This window comes from Ochotona princeps, chromosome 1, assembly GCF_030435755.1.
Source record: "Ochotona princeps isolate mOchPri1 chromosome 1, mOchPri1.hap1, whole genome shotgun sequence".
Lineage (NCBI taxonomy): Eukaryota > Metazoa > Chordata > Mammalia > Lagomorpha > Ochotonidae > Ochotona > Ochotona princeps.
In genome coordinates this window covers 24,853,326-24,879,085 of record NC_080832.1, presented here as the reverse complement: position 1 = coordinate 24,879,085, position 25,760 = coordinate 24,853,326, and the positions used below count along the sequence as shown (strand labels likewise).

Here is a 25,760-nt window from a genome sequence, read left to right as displayed (position 1 = left end):
GGGCCCTGCTTGTGGCCTGGGAGAGCAATCGAAGATGACCTCAAAGGCTTGGGACCCTGCACCCTGGTGGGTGACCCAGAGGAGGCTCCAGGCTCCTGGTTTTAAATTGGCTCGGCTCCAGCCTTTGAGACCACTTGGGAGTGAATCATTGGATGGGAGATCTTTCTCTGTGTGTCTCCTCTCTGTATATGTGACTTTCCAATTAAAAAAATACATCTTTAAAAATAAATAAAGTGAAAAAAGAGACAAGTTAGAGGCCACACGGTGTAGGGTAGTGGTGGAGAGGGGGGAAGCAGGGGTGTCCACTGGGGCAAGTCTGGCTTTGGGTCCAAGAGACTTTACCTGCTGTGGAGAAAGCTGATGACTTAGCTGAGACGTTTAGCTTCAGGAGCATGAAGCGGGAAGGGGAGTGCTGAAGGCATCCTCCGCTGAGCAGCATTCTACTGAAGACAGACTCCAGGGAGTGCTTTCTGTTACACCGTGGAGATAGTGAGAGGATTCGACGCAACCAGCCCGCTTCCGCTAAAGCATGGAGGTAGGGCAGAAACAGACCTGAAAACAAAATGGTTACAAGACACTTACTTAGGTATCCGGTTCTTCCCGCTGAGACTACTTAAAAAGTTTGTGGAAAGGGCCCGGCGCGGTAGCCTATCGGCTAAAATGCTTGCCTTGCACGCGCTGGGATCCCATATGGGAGCCAGTTCTAATACCAGTAGCTCCACTTTCCATCCAGCTCCCTGCTTGTGGCCTGGGAAAGCAGTTGGGGATGGCCCAAAGCCCTGGTACCCTGCACCCTCGTGGGAGACCTGGACGAAGTTCCTGGGTCCTGGCTTCGGATTGGCGCAGCTTCAGCTGTTGTGGCCTCTTGGGGAGTGAATCATTGGACGGAAAATCTTTCTCTCTGTCTCTCCTCTCTGTATATCTGACTTTTTAATAAAAATCAAATCTTTTTTTTTAAATTTGTGGAAAATGGACTTAGTACATTTTGGTGTAAAAATTTTGAAACTGGGCTCGGCAGCGTGGCCTAGTGGCTAAGGTCCTTGCCTTGATCCCATATGGCTGCTGGTTCTAATCCCGGCATCTCCGCTTCCTCTCTATCTCTCCTCCTCTCAGTACATCTGACTTTGTAATAAAAATAAAATAAATCTTTAAAAAAATTTTTTGAAACCGACGCATAACTTATTCCTCAGACACATTTCCAAGCACTTGGTACAGACTCGGTGCGCACACAGTGTAGGGAGATAGACAGGCGCATCACTTTCCTCCTCAAGTGGCTCCTGGCCGCTCCTTGCTGCTGCTCCAGGCTGGGCTGTGGCTGCCCACGCAGCTCCCGACGTGCGTGAGCGCGGGCTGGGCACTCCACCCCACCCAGGGCCCTGAGTGAGACACGGGGCTGATCACAGCAGAGGCCACGTGCCCGTTTTCCTCACACTGTCTTGTTCCAGCCTCCTTTAACATTAAGGTCTCACCTCAGAGTCACGGCATCGGCCTGCCGGGAGCTTTTCTGGAAACGCGGTCGAGAGCCGGGGTGACGTCATCCACGGTGGGCCGGCTCCGTGCTGGGCGTGACGTCAGGCGGGTCCCCAGGCCGCCAGTGAGGTCACCTGATGGGCGCGGCCGCAGTGTCGTCACGGGCGGGGGCGGGCCCCGAGCGTGTCAGCGCCGCCGAATCCAAACACGCCGGAGACGCGCCTGGGCCCTTGGCCTCGGGAGCGCGCCGCTCGCGCCCGCGAGCCTCGGGTGGCCGCGCGGCGGCCGGGATGGCGCGGCGCGGCCCGGGCGGCTAGGGCCGCGCGCCTCAGGGAAGCCCCCCGGACGCTGGCTGGCTGACTCTCGAGATGCCCAACCCCAAAAACAGCAAAGGCGGCCGCAAAAACAAACGCGCCAACAGCAGCGGGGACGAGCAGGAAAATGGAGCCGGGGCCCTGGCCGGCGCGGGAGCGGCGGGCGCGGCGGGCACCGGGGGGCCCCTGGCGGCGGCTGCAGGCTGCGGGGCGGGCGCGGCGGCGGCGGCGGGCGCGGCGGGCACCGGGGGCGCGGCGGGCACCGGGGCCGCGGGAACTGGCACCGCGAACGCCGCGCTGGCCGCGGGCGCCTTCGCCGCGGGCGACGCCAGGAACGGTAAGCCGGTGGGGGGGCGGGGGATCGGCCGCGGCGGACGCCGCCTTCCTCCCCGACGGGGGCCCCTCGCCCGTGGCCGGGCCCCGGGTGGACCACAATGCGAGAGTCAGGAAGTGCTCGGCCCTCCGCCTGCCTCGCCCGGCTGCGGGCGCCGCTGGGCGCGCCCCTGCCCCGGGGGGCGTCTCTTGGGCTCTGAGAGGGGTGTCCGGTTTTTTGGGGGCAGCGCCTGCCCGTGGTGGTGGCCGAGCTGGCAAAGCTCGATCCAGGGAAAGAAGGGAGGGAGGAAGAGGGAAAGGGCTGCCCAAGTTGAGAATGAGCCGATTGAAAACTTGGGCGGCAGCGCGGCCTTCCTGTGCTCTCCCCACCCATGCACCTAATAATAATAATAACCAGCAAATCTGGGCTGGCCATCCTTAGGGCCACAGTTGAAGAGGCCGCGTGACATTTCTGCTGTCCGGCGTGTGTGTGGGTCTGGGGGTCTGGAGGGTTTGCTCCTTTCTGGCTTGCTCAAGCAAGAAGCGAGAGAATCTAACTTGACTTCCGTTCCCAGCTTGGAGTTAGAAGGAAAAATGATTCTGTGTGTGGTGCTGTTTCACGTTTTTAGAAGCAAACCTAATAATTCTAGATCGTGCCAGAATCCTCCTTCCTGGGGGACAGGCTGGGGATAGTCAGCCTGGGAAGGGTTTGCGTTCTCCATCCAGTGACATGGGTTTTCGTTGTAGGGTGCTGGCCAAGCACTTCTACTTCTTTGGACAGTTCTTTGAATTCCTCCAGCCAGGCTGTTTTTCAGGAAGGGGTGTATTTCACTGAAGGGCAGTGTGGATCTTTGTGTCTGGCTTTGAAGTCAACAGTTTTCAGCTTTTGAAGCCGTGTTTAAAATGTAGATCAGTTACTTTTTCGAGCGGCACCTGCACTTGGAGTCTGGGCCCCGTGAGTCTGCGGGATTGAAATAGGAAGATTGGTTGGTCTTCAGCAGCTGGCTTAGCCCATTTGTGACTGTCTAGTAACACCGCTTTGGACGGCCTGAGTTCCCTGTGTTCGGTTTCTTTCTTAGCTCGCTCCTTTGCTTTGATGTTGATCCTACCGAGAGGAGGGTGCACACGTTGGGCTTGGGGCTGACCCACCGGTTCAGCCTTCAGAGCATTGGCCTCTTGGCAAGGGCTGTCCCTCTGAGTGTTTCCTTCTGTGTAAAACCAAGGCCCCTCAGAGGGAGATGGAGGCCGCCCGAGGGCTTGTGCCCTGCCGGTGCTGGGTGCCTGCTTTGCAGAGGGCGTATTGCGTAGGTGACATTGCACTGAAGTTCCTCTAGAGTGTAGGTGACAGCCATTATTTAGTCATTCCAAGTAGAAATCCCCTGTGCATACTGTCTTGCAGGTACTGTGTTAAATGCTAAGAAGAAAGTGGTCCAGCCTTCCTGGCCCTCACGGCGCTTGCGCTCCTGGTGTGGGGGTTGTGGTTTGCCTTGATGTACTTATATGTCACACATAGGTCACATATATGTTATATGTCTATATTTTTGCTTAGATGGAAGCTTCCAGTCAGCTGTTTTCTTCTTTCCCTCTTTTTCTATCCACAAGATCAGGCCGTTTTACAGTATTGTGAGGAAATTGTTCTCAGACTGGTGGTACCTCCTAGTTCGTATATCTTATAAACTGCTTATGATACCCTGTTACTACTACCCTCCTCCGAAGGAGCAAACTCAGGAAAATTTTTGTGATATTTAATACCTTTGTATAAAGCTATATATTTCTGTTTAGGATCTTGATTTATTAAATGTGCTATAATTGGGGGGTCACAGAAAGTGCCAGCTTGTGTTAGAGCCGTGGGCTGAGTGGTGTCATGCCGACTGCGTGCTTCTGATGCTGAAGTCTTAGTGAGTCACCGTGATGGAGAGCTCATGGTGGCAGCCCTCCTCTGTCAGTCCACACGGCAGGCCTCCGGTGCGCATCCGTGTATGAAGAAGTGACAAAGGCTCCTTTCCCAGCCACGCTTTCTAACACAGGGCTGTGGGAGAGATGGCGCCAGCGGAATTTGAAGAATGGGGCAGTGAACATGCAAATATTCAGACCTGAGAAAGGCCCAGTTACTTCGAATTTTAAAGTGGCATGAATTGGGCTGTTTTTATCATTTCTACATTTTTTTTAAAGATTTATTTATTTATTTTATTACAAAGTCAAATATACAGAGAGGAGGAGAGATAGAGAAGAAGATCTTCTGTCCAATGATTCACTCCCCAAGTGAGCACAACGACCGGTTCTGTGCCGATCCGGAGCCAGGAACCAGGAACTTCCTCCAGGTCTCCTACGCGGGTACAGGGTCCCAAAGCTCTGGGCTGTCCTTGACTGCTTTCCCAGGCCACAAGCAGGGAGCTGGATGGAAAGTGGAGCTGCCGGGATCAGAACCAGTGCCCATATAGGATCCCGGGGCGTTCAAGGTGAGGACTTTAGCCGCTACACCACACTGCCGGGGCCAATATTTCTGCATTTTAAAGACTTTTTTTTTTCCCCCATTGGAAATTTTGTGAAGAGAAGGAGAGAGAAGGAGAAGCAGAGATATCTTCCTTCTGCTAGTTCACTCTCCAAATGGCCGCAGTAGCTGGAGCTGGGTCTGTCCAAAGCTGGGAGCCAAGAGCTTCTTCTGGGTCTCCCAAGGAGATGGGCCACACTCTGCTGCTTTCCATGGTCATTAACAGGGGACTAGACTAGAAATGGAACAGCCAGGATGTGAACTGGTGCCAATACAGAATGCTGGCGCTACTGGTGGATACCTGTCTGGCTATACCGCCATGCTGTTCCCATTTCGACATTTTGTGCTTACTGTGACGTTAAATTTTTGTGATCATGAGTGGTACTCTTGGGAAGGAGTAAATAAATATTTTGCTAAACCTTTAAAATGATTTGTTCTTGTTCAGTTCACCTTATATCAACATCTGCAAACATGCTTTTGTTGATTCTTGTAAGTTAGTAGTTTTTATTTACAGTTGCTTAGAATCTGGAGAATGGATTTTGAATTTGTAGGTCTTGGGCAGTGTGGCCACTGGGACAAAGTAATATTACCTCTTAGTTGTTGATTGATTTTCTTTCTTTCTTTTTTTTTTTTTTAGGATTTATTTTTCTTGCAAAGTCAGATATACAGAGAGGAGGAGAGACAGAGAGGAAGATTTTCTGTCCAATAATTTATTCCCCAAGTGGCTGCAACAGCCAGAGCTGAGCTGATCTGAGGCCAGGAGCCTGCTGCTTCATCCGGGTCTCCCGTGCGGGTACAGGGTCCCATAGCTTTGGGCCATTGTCTGCTGCGTTCCCAGGCCACAGGCAGGGAGCTAGATGGGAAATGGGACTACTGGGATTAAAACCATTGCCCATATGGGATCTCGGAGCATGCAAAGCGAGGACTTTAGCCATTAGGCTATTGTACTGGGTACTGTTGATGATTTTCAGTAGGTTAAAGGAGTCATGCTTACTCTGTGAGAGAAGGATAGCTTGGGAGACCTGAGGTATGGTTAAAGTTGAAGAAGTTGAATTCATTGCATTTGTATGTCTTGAATGAGTGGAATATTAACTGTAAGGATTTTGTACTTTTAAAAAAATAATTAGTTATTTTCCCTCCAAAGGCCGATCTCTAGAGAGAAGGAGAGACATAAAGGTCTTCCATCTACTGGTTCACTCCTCGAATGGCTACAATTGTAGCCGAGGCGATCTGCAGCCAGGAGCCAGGAGTTTCTTCCCAGTCTCCCACATGGGTGCAAGGCCCAAGGCCCTGGGCCATCTTTGCTACTTTCTCAGGCCACAAACTGGGAGCTAGATGGGAAGTGGAGCCGCTGGGACACAAACTCGTGGCCATATGGGATCCTGGCATTTGGAGCTGAGCCATTGTGCTGGCCCCAGGATTTTGTACTTTTAATGGGTTTATTAGGTTTTGTTTTACAAAACATTTTACAGGGAATACAAGACATGAGGATGTGCCGTCCTCCTACACAGTAAGCATCTGTCTGCACATATTGTAGCATTTTGATTGTAGATGGACAAGATTTTGCCAATTATTATTTTTAGGATCTAGGAATCATGCAGTGGATTATAATTATGTAGTTTCATTTGGGAATTATGGTTTTATTAAACCTCTGCTTTTCCCCTTTAGGTCTAAAAATATGTGACTTGTGGTCTGAATTATGATACATAGTTTTCAGTGAGCCTAGATTTCAAATACTTTTGTGAATCAATTTGAGATGGCCAGGACTCACTCTGCCCCATGCTCCTCCCTGCCCTGGGACCCCAATTCATTCAGGAATTCTGTCTGAGATCGAGTCAGTTTACTTGGTGATCAACTTTGTACTTGGTCGGCCTCTGCGTCCCACCCAGTCCTCGCTTCTCTGATTTCTTGCCGAATGAGTCAGGGCAAGTCACGGAACTTCTCTGAACCATAGTATTTTGCATATATAAAAAGGAATAGTAACATCTACCCACAAATATCAAGTAACATATCTGTGTTATGCATATTATCTTTCTGACAGAGTAAATATCTGTCTTATAAAGGTGCCTGACTTACAATAGGAGTTTTAAAAATTTTTGATTTACTTAGTTTTATTGGAAAGGCAGATCAGATTTACGAAGAGAAGGAAAGACAAAAGATTTTCCATCTGCTAGTTCACTCCTCAAGTGGCAACAATGGCTGGAGCTCAGCTAATCAGGAGCCAGGAGCTTCTCTCGGGTCTCCCATGTGGGTACAGGGTCCCAGTGCTTTGGGCCAACTTTGCTGTTTTCCCAGGCTACAGGCAGGGAGCTGGATGGGAAGTGAAACAGCCGGGACATGAACCAGTTCCCCTGTGGGATCCTAGTGCTTGTAAGATGAGAATTTAGCCATTGAGCTATTGCACTGGGCTCTACAATAGGAGCTTAAGATGTGTGTGCATGATGGTTCAATTTGCTAATCCTCTGCCTATAAGTGCCGGTATCCTATATGGGTGCCAGTTTGTGTCCTGGCTGTTCCATTTCTGATCCAGCTCCCTACTTCCGGCCTAGGAAACCTGCAGTGGATGGCCCAAAGAGACCTTGCACTCACATGGAAGGCCCAGAGGAAGAGGCTCCTGGCTTTGGATCAGCTCAACTCCGACCATTGCCACCATTTGGGGAATGAAGCATTTGATAGAAGATCTTTCTGTCTCCTTCTGTCTGAAAATCTGCCTTTACAATAAGAATAAAATAAACAAGAAAATTTCAAAGAAATGTGAGTTGTTTATTTAAGGTTCTGAATAAGTTCTCTCAGAGCTTTATGTGCAGGGGTGTTAGGAGGTGGTCTGACGTTACTGCAGGTGGGGCGGGGAGGAAGGCAGGATGGGGCAGGGATGATTATAGTTGTGACAACAGGGGCCTGAGCTGCCCTCTGCGGCTGTGAGGACCCCTTCCAGGTCACCTCCCTGAGACCTTGCAGTCTCAGAATCTTTCCTTTCTCTTCCACTCTTGGACTGAGAGCATGACCTGCCCCAGGAAGAGAGCATGACCTTGGAAATAGGGTGGCATTTCTCCTGGGGAATCTTGGAGGAATGGAACTCAGCACGGTTTTATTCCCTTCTGTTTTTTCTTTTCAGCCTTTCTCTCTTTTTCTTTCTCTCTTTCTCTCTCCTTTTCTTTTTGTTTTGTCTTCTGGGGAATCTTGGAGGAATCGAATTCAATAGCATTTCATTTCATTTCTTTCTTTTTTTTGTCCCAGCTACACAAAGAGTTTCCCGTTCCTGGTTCACTCCCTAAGTGCTGCCAGTGGCCAGAACTGCAGCTGGGAGCAGCTCAATGCAGGTCGCCGCACAAGTAGGCCAGTCCAGTTGCTTGAACCAGTCCCTGCCTCTCTGGGTCAGCGTTAGCAGGAGGTTAGAGCTGGGAGTGCCAGCCCGGAACTGAACCTAGGAACTCTGATGTGGGACACAGACATCTTAATCAGTAGGCTAGAGGCCCGCCTGATGAGAGCCTTTCTTGTTCTGCTGGAGTTACCATTTTCCCAGTATTTCTCATTTAACCACTAAACAGGTTTTGTGAATCAAACTAGGAGTTAACTACCAATGTAACATGGTTTTGATGGGAAAATATATTCTGAATTCCATAACATCTGTTGACAAGTAGCTTTCTTTTTGACAGCACCACCTGTTCCCTGTGAACAGGATTTGTACTTTGCTTGCTGCATACTTGGGCCACATAGCATAGTTTCTGAAAAAAATTTTTTGTTTAAAAGGCAGAGTGATGGGGAGAAAGGTTTTCCATCCTGCAGTTTACTCCGCACGGGCTAGCAGCAGCTGATTTGGGCTAGTATGAAGCCAGGGGCCCAGAGCTCATTCTGGATCCCCCGTGTGTGCGGCAGGGGCCCCAGGTACTTGAGCCATCATCTGCCCCTGTCTTTGTGTTTTGGCAGGACGCTGGAGGAGTAGTGGGCCAGGGTGAGAAAACAGGCAGTCTCAGATAGGGCGTAGGCTTCCCAGGTAGGACCCTGATGCACTCTGCTCATAAATATGTTTATAGTACATTTAAAGGAACTTCCTTTTCTTAAAACAAAAACAAAAACATTTACTTGAATTCCTGCTGCATTTACGTTCCCTGTATCTTTCAGAAGGAAGATGAAAAGATTTTGCTTTTTTTTTTTTTTTTTTTCACATTGAGGCCCATCTGTTGGGAGTATGAGGAGTACAGAACGCCATGGTGATCTTGGAAGAAGCTTTTGTGCCTAAGCTAGAAGTAAGCTTTGTCAGGTCTCTATGAGTGTTTTGTATGTCTGGATGGTGTCTTCTGAAGTCCACCTTAGTCCTAGGGTTTGGCAGAAAGTGCTGCTCAGCCATCAGAGCTCCTTCTGGGACCTTCTCTCTCTCTCTCTCTCTCTCTCTCTCTCTCTCTCTCTCTCTGTGTGTGTGTGTGTGTGTGTGTGAGAGAGAGAGAGAGAGAGAGAGATTGAGAGAGATTGTCTCCGTCTTCCTTCCAGACCTCAGCGTAAGTTCTAGAAACAAAACTTTCAGTGTGAGCTTTCCCATAAGTTCAAGGATATGCAGAATACATATCCAATGGAGAATGGGAAATGGCAGTTAAAACTGGGAAATCTCTCACTAGCTTCATACCACAAGACCAGGTGATTTATAAACGATAGACACGTGCCTCTCACAGTCCTGGGGCTGGGAAGTCCACAGTCACTAGCACTGGCATGCCCAGGGTCTCAGGAGCACCTGCCGCTGTGTGACATTTTATTGTGGTCTCCCACAACAGAGCAGGCAGCATGGATGAACCTGGCCCTTTAAGCTCTTTAATAAGGACACTGACTTCTCTTTGGAGTCCTTACAGCCTAGTGACCTCCTAAGGGATTAAGTTTGTACATGAGCTTTTGTACATAAGGATTATAAACATGCAAACCATAACCCTTTCTCAGGACAGAATCTTACTTGTGGACTTGCTGTGTCAAAGGATATGTGTGTGTGACTTTGATGACATGTTAACCAATGTATTGCCCTACAGGAAGGTTGTGCCAGTGTGACAGTGCCTCAGACACAGTTCTTGCCTCATGGCCTTGCCTACTTCTGGTGCCTGTGGTTTTAAGGTATGCTGGTGAGTTGCTACCCCAGTTGCTGTCAGCAGCCGGAGGCCTGTGTTTGGTGCCAGAGCCTGGAGCGTGTACCATCATCATTAGGAGAACTTTCCAAGAAAGGATTTCTTTCTGATGAGAACTTCTGCCATATGTATGATGTGATAGCTGGCCAGGATGCAGCAAAGCATCTGAAAAGGGTGGGTCATATTTTAGAAGCTGACGGTAGAGTTAGTGGCTTTGGACGTGTAGACTTTTGGAATTCTGTCCATATCCTCATCCTTATCTTAGGAAATAAGCACTAGAGTTTTTTCAGTGTTCAATAAACAAGCAAGGATGACAAACATGGGGTTTTAGCAAATCTGCATGTACATCTGGGTACCACATTTCCTAACAAACTGACTCTGTGGCAAGTTAGTTAGCCTCAGCCTCCAGTTTCTAAATGTAGCCTTCTGGAGGAAAACGGTCTACTTACTTTTGAAAGATCTTGGCAGAGATGAGCACTGTTAGCAATAGTTCTGTGAGTTTCATGTTGGTTAGAAACCACCCAGCCACAAAACATGGAGCACCAGCACGCTGCAGAGAACAGAGACCGGGACGTGGTGTGGGCGGAGAAGGGCCTGGAAGCACTGGTGCTGAGGAAGACTGTGCCGCCATTCATGGCTCTCCCCGAGCGCGGAGCTGACGAAACGATGCAGTCTGTTCCCCCTCTCTGATCTGAGCTTTCCCTGAAAAACCGGATAATTTACTACCCCCAGCCCCACAGAAAGTTGAAAGCAGAGTGTGTACGCGATTACATCTTCTTTATGTAGTAATAAACGTAGGATGGCTATTACATGCAAGGATAGCTGTGAAATAAGCAGCAGGTGCACGTGCAGTGATCAGATGTTGGGCTAAATATGTAAGGATTGCGTTTTAAGACGGTGAGGTAAAGTAACTACGTGGAGTTGCTTAAATGAAAGAAGGTGAGGCGCCCAGGGTGCTCCCGGGGGGATCAGCCAGGGCTCGTCCTTCCTGAGAATTAAACAGAAGGCCCTGTTCTCTTCCCAGTGACAACTGAGGAATTTGTCCATTAGTTACTTGCTCATTTGTTTCTCGTTAATGGTTTTGTTTATCTACATCCATGGCCAATCACTAAACATTTGTTATGTGCCCATCTTCTGTGCCTGCACGTTGAGTTGCACTTAGGAGCAGTAGAATCCACACCTCTGAGGGCCCACAGTAAAGTTGACGGGCCTGTAGACATCAGGCGCTGCCGTGATGCACTGTGGGAAGAGAGGCAGTTGGGTCTGAAAACGGAAGAGACTGTTCTAAGCCAAGAAGGCAAGAAATTGTTTTCAGTTCTGTTTGCTGTCAAGAATTAGATAGGGCTAGTGTAAGGTGCAGTAGCAGGACACAGGACTGGAGAGGGGTGGGGCCAGTCAAATCTGGCTGATCCATAATAAGTGGAGAACCACAGACATCTAGCTCCCCGGAGGGTGTAAAGCTTCTGTATGTTTCAGCAGAAACTGTATCTTTTGATACAGCTAGCTCAGTGCGGTGGGTACCAGTTACATGCTGCTTCTCTCCCCAGAGGATGACAATGTTACAGTACCCAAGGCTGCAGTGTGGCAGGGTCTTTCATTGTGTGCACAGCAGCCCTGGGTTTCTGGAGCCATGGAACTTAGCTAATTGCGGTTACCCTCAGGTACCCAGTGCCAGGAGACAGGGTTGTAAGGGGAGAGATTGTTGTCCTCGTGGTTTGCTTTTAATACCTGGGTAGAAAGTGTATACTTTTGTGCCACATTGGTTGAATTCTCTTGTTTGGTCAGCGGAAACTATGTCACATGGGTTTTGTTGTTTTCTGTTGGTTTCATCTCTTCAAAGCACTTCCTTCTGATTAAATCATTCAGTGACTCGTAGATCATTCAGTGGCATCATTTTCTTCAAGAAGGTTCTTGATTTTCATTTCTTCAGCTACACATTTGTCATTTAGTAGCATGTTATTTAACTTCTTGATGTTGTTAATTTTTTTTTTCTCCCGGATGTTGATTTTGTTTTGTGGCTCTTCATTTAAGGAGATGTATAGTAGCTGTGTAATGGAGACTGTCATATCTAGTAACATGTCATTTAGCTTCAGACATTGTAAGTTTCTATTTTTCTTTTTATTGTTGATTTTGTATCATGACTTTTCATTTGAGGGGATGTACAGTAGTTGTGTAGTGGAGACTGTCATATCTAGTAACATGTCATTTAACTTCATGGCATTGTAAATTTCTTCTTTTCTATTGTTGATTTTGAATCATGACTTTTCATTTGAAGGGATGTATAGTAGCTGTGAAATGGAGACTAACATCCAGATGTGAGGATACAGTGTATGCATTTCTACTTGCAGACAAAGATGGACTTACAATGAAACTGTTTGCTATATCTTGACAATAGGATTCTGGACTCTCTGCCATTGTCTATACCCGCAATGATATACATAAGACTGAGTATGAAGAATTATATGTTAGTAATGATATAGAGGAACGGGGGGGGGGGAGGGAACTGGGGAGGGGATAAGGGAATATGAAACTGTATTATAAAATAATAACAACAATAATAAAATGTATTAAAAAAAGAAAAAAATCATCATCCAAATCTTAAAGCAAAAAAGAGGAGAGGGGGAGAGGCCGTTGTTTTGTACAGAATGACCGTGTATGTGGATGTGTGTAGTGTCAATGTTATGTATTCTAGAAAGCTTCCAGTTCTTAGTGAAACTGGAAATGAAATAGCAACGTAAGGATTTTAAACTTGTTTATACTTGAAGCTTTCTTATAAATTGTGTGTTCTAAAAATGCAGAAAGTTATTTCTACTGAACTATACTTGAAGACAGTCAGAAATACAGACATTAAGAGGAAGTTTGAAGAAAAATAGGGAAAGATGAAGATGTGAAGGAGGAAATATTAAATGTTAGTCATGTAATTCCTTAGACTGCATTTAAGAAGAAAATATGATTCTCCTGTACCATAACAGAGTGTTTGGTAGATTTGACTTTACCTCAAGGGTTTCAGTTTTTGAGAGTCTGCAAATGAAATTGACAAAAAGGCAGATTAGCGTGAGAAAAGAGAGATTTAATCACCAGAGAAGAAATGTGGACTCCAAAGGCTGATTAGAATTTGGGACTTAACGCAGGCTTGAATTGGAGGAGCTGGAGGAAAGAGCGCTTCGGGGCAGAGGGATGAGTGTGATGACTGAAGGGCCCTCAGGATGGGCCGTCACAGTCCTCTGCTTGTCCATGGAAGAACAGGCAGTCTGCCCTGGTTTCTCTCTAGGAGAGGATTTATGGTAATTGAGTCCTTTTGGGAGGTTCTGCTCTTAGGCTGATAAGAGATTTCAGGGGTCCAAATGCTTTCAGTGAAAATAATTTTATGCCACAGTGAGATATTCTGGACTCCTTCAAAATACATTGCCACTCAAATCATATCACCCTCAAAAGAGTAATTTCAGGCAGTTAAAATGCAAAAGATGGTCCAGGTGTCATTATTCAGCATTTCTATTTATTTCATTTCTTTGAAAATTCATTAGACATAGGATGCCCTAAGGTATATGCCTTTAAAAGACTAGTTTTAAAAAGATGAATTTAGGCAAAAGGTAGCGTAGTATCAAATTGCTTATGTAAATTAGAAAGCTGTTTATCACATTTAAAATTTATTTTTCCCTTTGCATAAGTGTATATTTGATCATGTCCTCTTAAGTTATAAATACATCTTTCTGCTCTAGAACTGAAACCAAATCACACTTCTGTTTGTTAGTGAACATGCCCGTGCATGATGATTATTTCAATATAATAGTAGAAAGTCATTAAAACATACCTTATTAGTAAAGTTACTTACTAATATGTTACTTACATATAGCTTCTGCATAACACAGTTCAACGTCAACAAAAATGGAAAATGGGAATTGTCCAGAGTCATGTAGCTGTTTTTGATTGGCGGCAGGTGCAGTCCGTAGTCTGAGAGGTCTAGCGGGGTGGTTGGGTATGAGTATCGTTGAATAGATGCAGGGAGCACAGAGCAGTGTTGTCTGAAGCCGGGGAGGGATTCTGGCACTGAGCCATTGCAGCGCCCCGCAGTGGTAGAGGCCGAAAAATGCACATTTAGCACACAGGGCAGCTCAAAGTATCTTCCAAATAGTTTCCATTTCTTCGTTCTGTTCTTATGGATCACTATTTTTGTGTTATGGTTATTAGTTCTCTAATGAGATGACACAGTGAAGGTGGCACAACTCCCCTTTTGAGCACTGTCAACGAGTCGGCTCTGGCACCATACAATCTGTGATGGACATGTGTGCATGAAGATGCTAAGTTTCAGAGATGGAGTACCCCCCCCCTTTTAAAGATTTGTTTTATTTTTATTGGAAAGTCAGATATGCCTAGAGGAGGAGAGACAGAGAGGAAGATCTTCCATCTGATATTCATTCCCCAAGTGGCCACAACAACCAGAGCTGTGCTGATCCAAAGCCAGGAGTCAGGAGCCTCTTCCAGGTCTCCCACGCGGGTGCAGGGTCCCAAGGCTTTGGGCCGTCCTCGACTGCTTTCCCAGGCCACAAGCAGGGAGCTGGATGGGAAGTGGAGCTGCTGGAATTAGAACCGGCATCTATATGGGATCCCGGCATGTTCAAGGCGAGGACTTTAGCTGCTAGGCTACTGCTCTGGGCCCTGCCTTCCTTTTTTAAGGAAAATGTGTGCTGCAGAAAATGTGCCAGAGTTGGACCCTTATTGATGTGGGTCTTTTTGACAATCGGTTCCCACCCTACCACTGGCACGTGCAGAATGAAAAACCATATACACATATTCTAGGTAAAGGATGTGGCTTCAATATAAAAATATCGAGGAAGTAACAGGGATCTTTACTTTCAAAGGATTCCTTGCTTATCATACAGGGATTTGAAGTGAAATGTAAATGAGAGAACATTTGACCAAGGAAGTACTTTATTCATGCATTGTGCACAGAGGTTTATCTTATTGCTTCTTCAGACAGAAGGTGTCTTGATTGTGACATTGTGGAGATGGCTTCTTGTTGTCAAAGACCAAAGTTCCTGCCCAGGATGTGATTGTTGTTAGGGTGCAGTCCTTGAAATGGGATCATTGGTTTGATAGCTCTGCCCAGAAAATTGATTCATACCGACACTGGCAAGGCAGTGGAAGGTGCTCTTAAATGTATTTATTAATCCTTATTTACTTGAAAGGCAGAAAGAGAGATAGACACAGACAAGAAATGATCTTCCATTGGTTTGTATCCTGAATGCCTGCAATAGCTGGGGTTAGGGCAGAGTGCGGCCAGGAACCCAGTCCACTTCCTGTGTGGGTTTCAGGGACCCAGCTGCTTGAGCCGTCACCTGCTACCTGTCAGTATCTGTATGGACAGGATGCTGGAGTTAATGGCAGAGCAGTGGTTTGAATCCAGGAACTCTAACTTGGGAAGTGGGTGTTCCAGGCAACGTCTTAAGCATGTCACACAGTTGCACCAAGTGCTGTTCCCATTATGTTCCTTAGTATGAATTTTCTTTATATCTTATGTTGACTGACATTCTTTGGATTGACAGTGAGTGAACTTTTTTACATGTATACCAGTCATTTGAGTTGCTTGGTTGTTAGTGGTTTCTCTTCCTTTTACTGTTAAAGTATTTGTGTTCTCAGGGACCTTACAGGAAGTCTTTGTACATTCAGGATACTTTTGCTATACTTTAAGAATACTGGTTTATGGTTTGCACTTCAGCCTTGTTTTAGGTGCTCCTTGCTGGCTAGAAATGTTATAGGTGTGTGTGACTTTGTAATACCCACATGGAGTTAGCACCTCAACAGAGGTACAGCAGAGCTGTAAAATCATGTGTAGGCAGAGCAGCTGGGACATGGCCTCAGCTCACAACCAAGTTCATTGGAGACTAGTGCACATGGCTGTTGTTACTTTGCCAACCTCTGTTTCCTTTTCCCTTTGGGAGGTTCTCTCCGTAGAATCTGTGCCGCTCCTGCCTCTTCCTATACCTCTTTGTTGTCCCTTGGCAGTTGGCTTCTTCTCTTGTGTGCTTCTTATTCTTTTATAAAATGAAGGGGAATGACAAATTTTCCATTTGCTGGCTTATTCCCCAGATGGCCACAGCTGCCAAGACTGGGCCAGGCTGTAGCCAGGGGTCTGGAACTCCATCCATGTCTCCTTTGTGAGTGGCAGGTTCCAAATATTTGAGTCATCTCGCATTGCTTTCCTAGACACATTATCAGGGAACAGAATCAGAAGTGGAGCAACTGGGACTCGAACAGGCACTTTTTGGGAAGTTAGCATTGCCAGTCTAAGGCGTGACCCATTGGTACAACACCAGTCAGTCTTGCACATTTCTAAGCCCCCTCTGGTTTTATTCCAGCTGTGTAGGACTTTGAAACTTGTAGATAAAAGGCTGTTATATACTTGCCACCTCTTCTTAAGAGCCAAGCTGTAAAGTAAGGCTAAATGGTCTGTCTTGCATGTGATAACAGACATGAGCTCTGAGTCAGAAGAAAGTTCTCATTTTTCTTATTTGGCAGGAAAATTGCAGTCACATGTGTATATTAATAAAAAAGAGACTGTAACTCGATGGGAGCAAGAAATTCTGTGGATCCAGGCAGAACTTGTTTCTTCTCTAATGTCTGATGTTTGGAAAAGGCTTCCCAGTGCATTGCTTGTTCTAAAGAACGTGAGAACTGGAGATACTAGTGTAGCTGGAGAACTGACTCTGCTATAATGCAGAGTTACCGAGTCTTACGTGTAGGAAGTAAGAAAACACCTTCACGTCGTGGAGGCCCCATGGACGGGAGTGCTGTTTGGGAGAGCAGGGAGATGTGCTCTGGTTGTGGTCCTGTGTTTCCCGGGTGAGGCACTGGCTCTTGGTCTCTGTGGCTGCAGTATGGCCACTTCAGACCCACGATGAATGCACTCTGCTTTTTGTTGTTGCAAAAACTCATGGCCAATGTTGACTTTTTCATAGGGAAGTAGCTAGCAGTCAATGCTGAGCCTCCAAGATCCGAATTCAGCTTCTGTGGGTCTCTCCTTTCTGGGCAGGCTCTTCTGTCTCCGGAGGCTCTTGCTGTGCAGTGTTCCCAGACATTTCCCAGGCGTGTCCCTTTTGCCTTTTGGTCTCAGGGCAAGGCCAGGTGGGTGAGCCCTCGTGGGCTTCCTGCAGAAAGCCTTTCTGACTGTGCAGTGGGGAAGAACCGAGGTGTGTGGCACGGCACTGTGGCGAGGGCTCCTTCCCCAGTGTGACAGTCGCTGACTGCAGGACAGTTCTGTTGTGATTTGTGAATCATTCTGTCCCCGGGGTGTCCTAGTTGGATTTTAATTACATTTTCATTTTACCCTTTTTGATGAACAGAACTCGCTCTCAGCTTGTACTGCACAGTTGACTGTATGTGCCTGGATTTGTAGTTATGCCTCTCACATTGGACCTTGATTAACATTCATCTTCGCCTATTTACCTCCTTTAGGGTTATATGGACGAGGTGCTAAAGCATTGCTCCCAAGTACTGCCATTTTAGATTCTGCATTTTAAGTTAGATTATGGACTGGTGACTTTATTAATAAACTATCATATACTTATCTAAATAGCTTTTATCATATTACCTGCTTGCGTTACGTATATCAATGTATAAATCCATATCAATAAATATATCTGGGCTAATATTTCTTGGGATTAGGCAGAGAAACAATTTGTAACTTTATCCTTGAGGGATAGCCAAATTTGAAATGTTTGACTTTAGAAGCACACTAATCTTCCTTATAATTTTTTTAAGTGTTCCATGAGCTATGACTTAGGAGAATTTTTAAAGAATGTGAAATGTGTTTTCTTTTGATGAATCTGGAAATATTTAGTATGCAATTATAGTATATTCATGTGCATATTTATAATGTAAACATGTTAATATGTTTACTATGGGAAAAAGAAATTTCTGGATTTTTCCCTTTCGCTGGGTAATTCTTTCATAAATAGCATGTTTTCCTTGCTAGTTTTGAAATCAATTGTTTTGAGCCTTTGAGAATGACCATAGTGTGAAGTTATATCTGTGTTCCACAAAAGTTGGTCATTGGAAAAGGAATGATTGTCTAGTTATTAATAATACCACTAGCTTAGAATATCAATGGAAGTCTGTAGCTTTGCTTTAGAAAATTTTATGAACTATTCTTTTTGGAAACAAGGTGCCCTATAGTAATGTTCGCGCGCGTGTGTGTGTGTGTGTGTGTGTAGTGACCAGTGAAGCCAGCTCACAACCAGGATTAATTCTTGGAGCCAGGTTTCCTTTTCATTGAAGCATGTAGAAGAATTATACATCTCTCTCCTTTGACAAGTGTTTCCTTGTTGTAGCAGACTCTGTACGTGGCTTCATGGCTGATGCAGCGTTTAGAGAGAGGCTGTGCACGCAGTGTGGCCCCAAGCAGACCCTGTGCCCTTTCCCTCCAGATCTGAGCGGAAGCGCTGCCCTGATGATTGTCCACAGCTCTGTCCATGTTATTTTTGAGGGGCTGGCAGGAGAGCAGAAGGAATGTGCATCTCAGGGCGTTGAGAAAAACAATGAAGTATAAGGATTTTTAAAAATTTTTGAATGTGGGTAGGGTAAGGAAATGAATTTATCTCACACTGAAACTTTATTTAAATATGCTATTCAAAAGATTTTGGGGGTAGGTGTGCTTAGCCTAGTGGCTGAGGCCCTGAGTAAGATGGCTCGTGTTCCCCATCCGAGGTTTTTGGGTTTAATTCCTGCTCTCACTCATGATTTCAGCTCCCTACTGACCCAGGTCCTGGGAAGCAGCAGTGATGCATGGCTCACGTCATCAGGTAGGAGGCCTGGATTCCATTCACAGCATTTGTGCTGGTCCTTATCTGGCTTCGTGGGCATTTGGACAGTGAACCAAATGACGAGAGCTCTCTTTCTGTCTGCCTCGCAAGTAAATAAAAATAAGTCAATAGATAAATCGATGAAAGTCATCATCTCAAAGATTTGTTCATTGACTTGGTCAGGATGCAGGCGAGGCAGGCAGACGGGCTGGACTTCTGTTTCTCAGGGGAAGTGCCTTTCAGCTGTCTAAGCTGACTTTCTCCAAATTGAGAAAATGGTGTTTCTTTACGGCGTTTGACAAGGAGAATTACTTCATTTTCATAGACTCACAAGTGAGTTTATATGACTTTTTCTACTTCTCTTTGGAATTCAGTAGTTCTCTTTGCTAGAGTAGCTTTAATTCATTGATTTGCTTTTCTATTTTTTTAAAAGATGCATTTTATTTTTATTTGAAAGGTAGAGTTAGACAGAGGGAAGGAGAGACAGAGAGCAAAATATTCCATCCACTGGTTCACTCCCTAAATGTTTGCAATGACTGGGTCTGGGCTGATTTGAGGCCAGGAACTAGGAGCTTCTTCCTGGTCTCCTTTGTGGGTATAGGGGCCTAAGGACTTAAATCACTCTCTGCTGCTTTCCCAGGCCACAGACAAAGAGCTGGATGGGAATGAAGCAGCCAGGACATGGACCAGAGCCCATACAGGATTACAGCACTGCAGGTGCAAGGTTAGCCACTATGCCATGGTGCAGGACCCTATCTTTGCTTTTTAAAAATATTTATTTGCAAAGAAGATAAAGGGAAGGAGGAAAGGAAGAAAGGAGAAAAAGAGAGGGAGAGAGGGGAGAAAAAGAAAGATCTTTCATCTACTGGTCCGCTCTTCGAAGTGCCTGTAGCAGTAGCCAGGTCTGGTCAGACTGAAGCCAGGAACCACGCATCTAGGTAATGGCAGGGCCCAAGCAGGTGGGCCATCATCTGCTGCCTTCCAGGTGCATTAGCCGGAAGCTGGATTTGAAGCAGCCAGGTTATCCGGTACTGGATGCTGCCATTGCCATTGCAAGCCGTGCCGCAAAGCTTGCTCCTGTCTTTTTAAGGAGAGAAGAAATTGGGGTCTAGAAACCTTTATACTACAATTGTGTTTGAGTACTTTTCTTCAGTTTGGCTGATCTTCTACACAAGTCTGAGGATTGTATTAGTTTTGAACATTTGAGTGAGACACTGTTCTTAATGATAGGGCTGAGCTTTCTGATCTGAATCTGTGGAGTTGATGGTTTGGCTGGGAATGGAAGCCACTGGGTAGCTCAGGGGCCTGGGCCGCGTCAGGAAAGGATCTTCCACTTCTGAGGCAGTGTTGATCAGTTCTAAGCCAGGGCATTGCCCTGTGTGTATTCTGTGGAACTTTGGCTTATTTAAGAAGTATTCAGGAAACAGTATGAAATCTTTGTCTTCATCCTGTTATACAATTTAAATCAGGAGTATTTTGGATCTTTGTCTTTTTGAGACTTGATAAGAAAACATGAATTTTTGACTTTGAGCCTTATCGGTGTGGGTTAAAAAGTACGTAAGATAGAAACCTGCAATTCCCTATTGAGTTTGAATTTGAAGGTGGGTAGGCTTGTGGGTTTTAATTGAAAATAAAAAAAAAAGAGTGGGTCAAGGGCCCGGCATGGTGACCTAGCGGCTAAAGTCCTCGCCTTGAACGTCCGGGATCCCATATGGGCGCCGGTTTTAATCCCGGCAGCTCCACTTGCCATCCAGCTCCCTGCTTGTGGCCTGGGAAAGCAGTCGAGGACGGCCCAGAGCTTTGGGACCCTGCACCCGCATGGGAGACCCGGAAGAGGTTCCTGGCTCCCGGCTTCGGATCGGCACATCACCGGCCGTTGCAGTTGGCCGATTCACTTGGGGAGTGAATCATTGGATGGAAGATCTTCCTCTCTGTCTCTCCTCCTCTCTGTATATCTGACTTTGTAATAAAATAAATAAATCTTAAAAAAAAAGAAGAGTGGGTCAAGAATGTAGAGTGAATGTAATAAGCAAATGTTAGGGCGTGGTTGCTGTACTGGATATGAATACAGCACCCAACCAGCACACGTGAGATCCAGGAAGGAAGGGAGGGGCAGAACTGGTGGGGGGATTAAGGGGCTGATTCCCTCGCCGGACAGCTACTCCCACCGGAGAGCGTGGGCTGGGATAGAGACAGACTAGACTATGCAAGGCTACAACACCTGTGCGCTGCATGTGGACTAGATCAGGGAAAAGCCAGGCTGGGCTGATTATTCCTGCTGGTGCAAGCATAAATTAGAGTGGGTGAGGGATGTTTGGGCATAGCTGCAGAAGCTGGCACTGGGGACTAATTCTGTCAAGTCAAATCACAGAACCACCTAAAGAGTGCATAAACCGGGACAGAGAGATCTGGGAGGGAAAAAGTGGGTTCCCCCTTCTTGGGTCACTAGTCCCGTGGGAGGGCATGAAAACTAGGATGGGGGCTGGGATGGCTAGACAGAGAGGCACTCAACAACACCCGTGAGGGCTGGATGGTTGAGTTGGTTAGATAGAACTAAGCTTTAATACCCATTGACAAGTGCCAGAGCCAAATGGGATGGGGGACAGACTGGTCTTCTGCTACACATACTGGCAAACCAGGGTAGGGGGCGGGCCTGATGTGGGTTATCGTGGGTTGCCCCAACTAGGCTGCAGCTCCCACTAGTTAGTGTGAGGGCCGAGTACGTGCTGGGCAGAACCAGACTGGACTGCAACACCCATTGGTTCCAGTGCAACTCGGGACTGAAAACAGAACCAACCCAGCAATTGCAACCACCAGCTGATCAGGGTGATGGACTGTGCCGGGCCCTGTGCTTGCTAGAACATGCAAGAAACTAGTCTGGGAATACCTCAGAGTTTCTTTGGAGATCTCCCCAATCGAACTGCTGGACTCAGAACTCTAATCAAGAAAAGACAGAAGACAGAGCAGATCAATCATTCATCTCAGCTATATGTTGGCAGCGAAAAATGGGGCAAACAGAGACTTTATGATGGACCATATCAATCAGTGGACGACCTCATCGAGCGAAACTGGCAGCGATTCATAACTGGAGAACTATTAACACCACTCGAGCACATATCTCAGAGCATGCCCCACATCCGGGACTCGGGGTGGGCGGGAAACCGGGTGGGGCTTCTCCCTCAATATCCCCCTTTACCTCAGATACAAGATGGAAACAATATGGCCATAATAGTATTACCCACTTCCCTATCCCCCTGAACCTTTTTTTTTCTTTTTCTTTCTTTAACTGTAATTAACTATGTAAAGATTGTCAACAACAACACAATAAAATAGATTATAAAAAAAAAAAAGAGAGAAAAAAAAAAAAAACAAGCAAATGTTAAAAGCCCAAGTTGTTGACTACCTGGATGATTTTGTAGGGGTGTGTGTGTGGGTGTGTTTGTTTGTTTTGATAGGTGAAAACTTCCGTATTTATTTGGATAAACTGGTTTGCTGGAGCAGGAAACTGCTCTGTGAGAAAGTTGTATTTAACTGCATGTAACCATCATGTACTCCATTTCGCTACCCACTTTGGAGCTGTGTTTCATACTAATTTCAGAGTTGTTAAACTAACCCAGAGGTTAAGACAGATATGCTTAAGTGATCTTGCTGTAGGCCTTATACTAATTAAAACAAGTTGAGAAAATATTTTTGCACGTACTAACTTTTCTTTGTATATAGAACTGTCTTAGTTTAGTAGAGAAGAAAAAAATCTCAGAAATAATAAATATTTGAGAAAACTTTTAAAAACCTTTTTAGCTTCCACTTTAAAAATATTTGTTTAGGTAAGTGATTCTTACTAGTGCATAAACTGAGGTGGGTGGGTCAGCAGAGGCTGTAGTTGACCTCTGTCCACCGCAGGAAGTCAAGGCAAGCTGGTGTCTAAGCCTGCAGCCTTATCCGTGACCAGGGGACTTGGGGCTTGAGTCTGAGGGTGTCTGAACATGTGCTTGGGAAGATTGTGGTCCACTGTTCAGAAAGCTGACTTGAAGATGGTATTCAAACTTTTTTTAGTTAATATACATAAATAGATGAGGAAAGAAATGCTTGCACATTTTGTCACACTCAGGTTTTCTTTAAGATTTACTATTTATTTGGGTCCTAGCATGGTGGCCTAGCGGCTAAAGTCCTTGCCTTGAACGTGCCCAGGATCCCATATGGGTGCCAGTTCTAATCCCGGCAGCTCCACTTCCCATCCAGCTTCCTGCTTGTGGCCTGGGAAAGCAGTCGAGGACAGCCCAGAGCCTTGGGACCCTGCACCAACCTGGGAGACCTGGAGGAGGTTCCTGGCTCCTGGCTTCGGATCAGGGCACAGCACTGGCTGTTGCGCTCACTTGGGGAGTGAATCAAGGAATGGAAGATCTTCCTGTCTCTCCTCCTCTCTGTATACATGATTTTCCAATAAAAATAAATATCTTTAAAAAAAGATTTATTATTTATTTGAAACTCTGAGTTAGAAAACAGAGAGAACTTCCATCTCCTGGTTACTTCCCAGATGGTCCCAGTAGCTAGCTCTGCGCCAGGCTGAAGCCAGGAACCAGGAGCTGCTGGTTCTGCTCTGGGGGCTCAGGCACTCAAGCACTTGGACCATCTTCCACTATTTTCCCCAGGTCATTAGCAAGGAGTTGGACCAGAAGTGCAATAGTTGGGACATGAACTGGCTCTTATATGGGATTCTGCAATCCCAGCAGCCGGCAGTTTTACCCACTTTGCTGCAGTGCCATCCTCTGTCACACTTGGTTTTTAAAGGCGTGAAGAGATGAAGAGGATACAGTTTCTAGTTTATTTTAAATATTTCATTTCTGGTTATCCAACCTATAGATTGTCATAATAACTTCATAAGCATATTCATGTTTAAACATGATAGAAAAATTGTGTTTTAACCTTATTCCTCTTCCGTTTTTAAAAAGATTTATATATTTTACTTGAAATTCATAGCTGGAAGGAGAGAAATATATTAGATTTGCTGGTTCACTCCCAAAATAGCCATAGTGGCCAGAGCTGGGTAGGCCTGAAGCTGGGATACAGGAACTTCTGGGTCTCTCACTTGGATGCAGAGGCTCAAGGCTTTGTGCCATCATCTCCTGCTTTCCCAGGCCATTAGCAGGGAGCAGGACTGAAGTAGAGCAGCCAGCACATGAGCCAGTGCTCGCCTGGGATGCCCATACGGCAGGCAGAGACTGTTCCCTCCATGCTACCACACCAGCTCCAAAAACACACTCTTGAGAGAACTGTCTGCAGATGAATACCTGTGCTCTGGCCAACTGTGTGTGTGGACAGGACAGTATGACTGCCCAGGAGAGACCTCAGGGCCTCCCCGATTCTCATCTCAGGTGGCACTATGGCGAAAGTAGCTTTTAGCTGCTGAGGTCTTGCGGAGGCGTGCCCGGCACACACGGAGCCCTCTGTAAGGGCAAGTCGCGCTAGGCAGTGTCTGCCCAGGTTAGATGACCGTGCTAACTGAGCAGAGGCTTCAGAGGCTGAATGTCACCAGCAGTAGGGGATGCACGGACTTCGTCGCTAAACAACTGAAACAGCAAACAGCAAGAGCGACACATCTTGGGAGGAGAGGCAGTCTAGTAGTCACAATTGCCATAATGTTAAAGTTTTTCAACAAAAGGCATTTGAAATAGGGAAATGTGCTTTTCTTTATTTTTCTGTTGGCATCCCCTCCACTCAGCTTCACTCTGGGCACATAGCAGGTGTTCAGAAAACTCTTCCAGTTGCCTTGTGTTGATTGGCAGCTGGTCAGAGTTAGGTTATTTTCAGAGACTCCGTGTCTTTTTCTTCTGCAGTACATGTTACAGCTGTCAGATTGACCTAGTGTGTTTATTCTGTTTCCCACAGAATCAAGATCCTTATTAATGATAGCAGAAAACCAAAACAAAAAAACAAACAAACAAGTAAATAAAATTGTCCAGATTAACTGTTTATTAGTACAATAGAAAATTCAGGGCTCTCTCCGTAGGCAATTACAAAATCCCAGCGCTACTAAGAAAATCGGCTTATTCAGAGACCAGATCACTTTGAAATGTGTCTGATACAAACTAGTTTTATAGCTTTTGTTCTTAGAGAAGTCGGGGAATGTAAGTGTTATATTTTTTGGTGTCAGTTTATCTAGTTACCATACATTTGAGTAATGAGGTTATTGTGCAATTGATACTTTCTTAAAAAAATTCATTTGAAAACAAAAAAGATTCCTCATCTGTTGGTTCACTCCCCAAATACCTCCAACAGCTGGGGCTAGGCTGGGCTGCACCCTGCAGCTGGAGTTTAGTATGGCTTTTCCATGTGGGTAGGCAGGATCCAGGGATTTGAGTCATCACCTGTTACACCATATGTGTCAGCTGGGAGGCTGGGATCAGATGCAGACATCCGGAGTGGTGTCCTCAATGTGGGATAGTGCCTGTTCCTCACATCCATACTGAGATTTAAAACATGTTACTGTGTCAGTTGTGATGAGTTGGTGTCAAGTCTACTTACAGACACATGCTGATAAAAGCATACAAATCTGACCCTGAATCCGTAACATTTACAAGTGACTAATTTTTGCCCATTTTGTGATCCAATATGATGCAAAAGAAATTCAGCATTGTCAGGCGCTGTATTGATATTTCATGACTGCTTTTAGGGGCAACAAAAGGGAAATTGGTAATGTTGGTGTCATCCCATCTCTGAAGGTTACGATCAGTATTTCTTGTTTCTAAATATAGGTTGATGTACCTTAGCTGAAACGCTTAAGCCAGAAGCAGCTTGAATCTAAATGTGAAATTCCTTTGTTTCGTGTATATCTTACACATGTAGCTTGCAGGTGATTTTTTACAATATTTTGAGTGTACCTTTATTTTGACAGCAACCTATCATCACATGTTGTCAGATGTGGAATATTCTGCTTGTGATTTCATGGGAGTGTTCACAAAGTTTCAAGTTTGCAAGCATTTGAGATTTTGGATTTGCAGATGGAAGAGATGCTCAGCCTATACTTGCTTATGTATGTTTTTCTCTATTTCCTCTTTATATTCTTTTGCTTCATTGTCTGAAACAAAGGAAAGTCTACTGATCATTCAAGCTTCAAAACTGTGTGTAACCAGACACATGAACTCACTGTGTTGGAAGGCCAAGCATGCGCCCCTGTTTGATTGACTTCGCAAAGTGAGTGTCAGTATCTTAGATACTCATCTAGGAAAGTAGCACAAATTTAAAGAAACTCAGTTGAAAATTAGAAGGGCCT

The 25,760-nt window shown here is 45.9% G+C and overlaps 1 protein-coding gene across 1 annotated transcript in view; it reads left to right on the top strand.

Annotated features, from left to right (window-relative positions):
• Positions 1–1,672: 1,672 nt before the first annotated feature.
• HECA (hdc homolog, cell cycle regulator) overlaps positions 1,673–25,760 on the top strand; it is a 46,707-nt gene continuing 22,619 nt past the window's right edge. Inside the window, exon 1 of the mRNA XM_058669894.1 lies at positions 1,673–2,121. Within this exon, the coding sequence (XP_058525877.1) occupies positions 1,839–2,121 (283 nt within the window). The 5' untranslated portion in view covers positions 1,673–1,838. The remainder of the gene's footprint in view (positions 2,122–25,760) is intronic.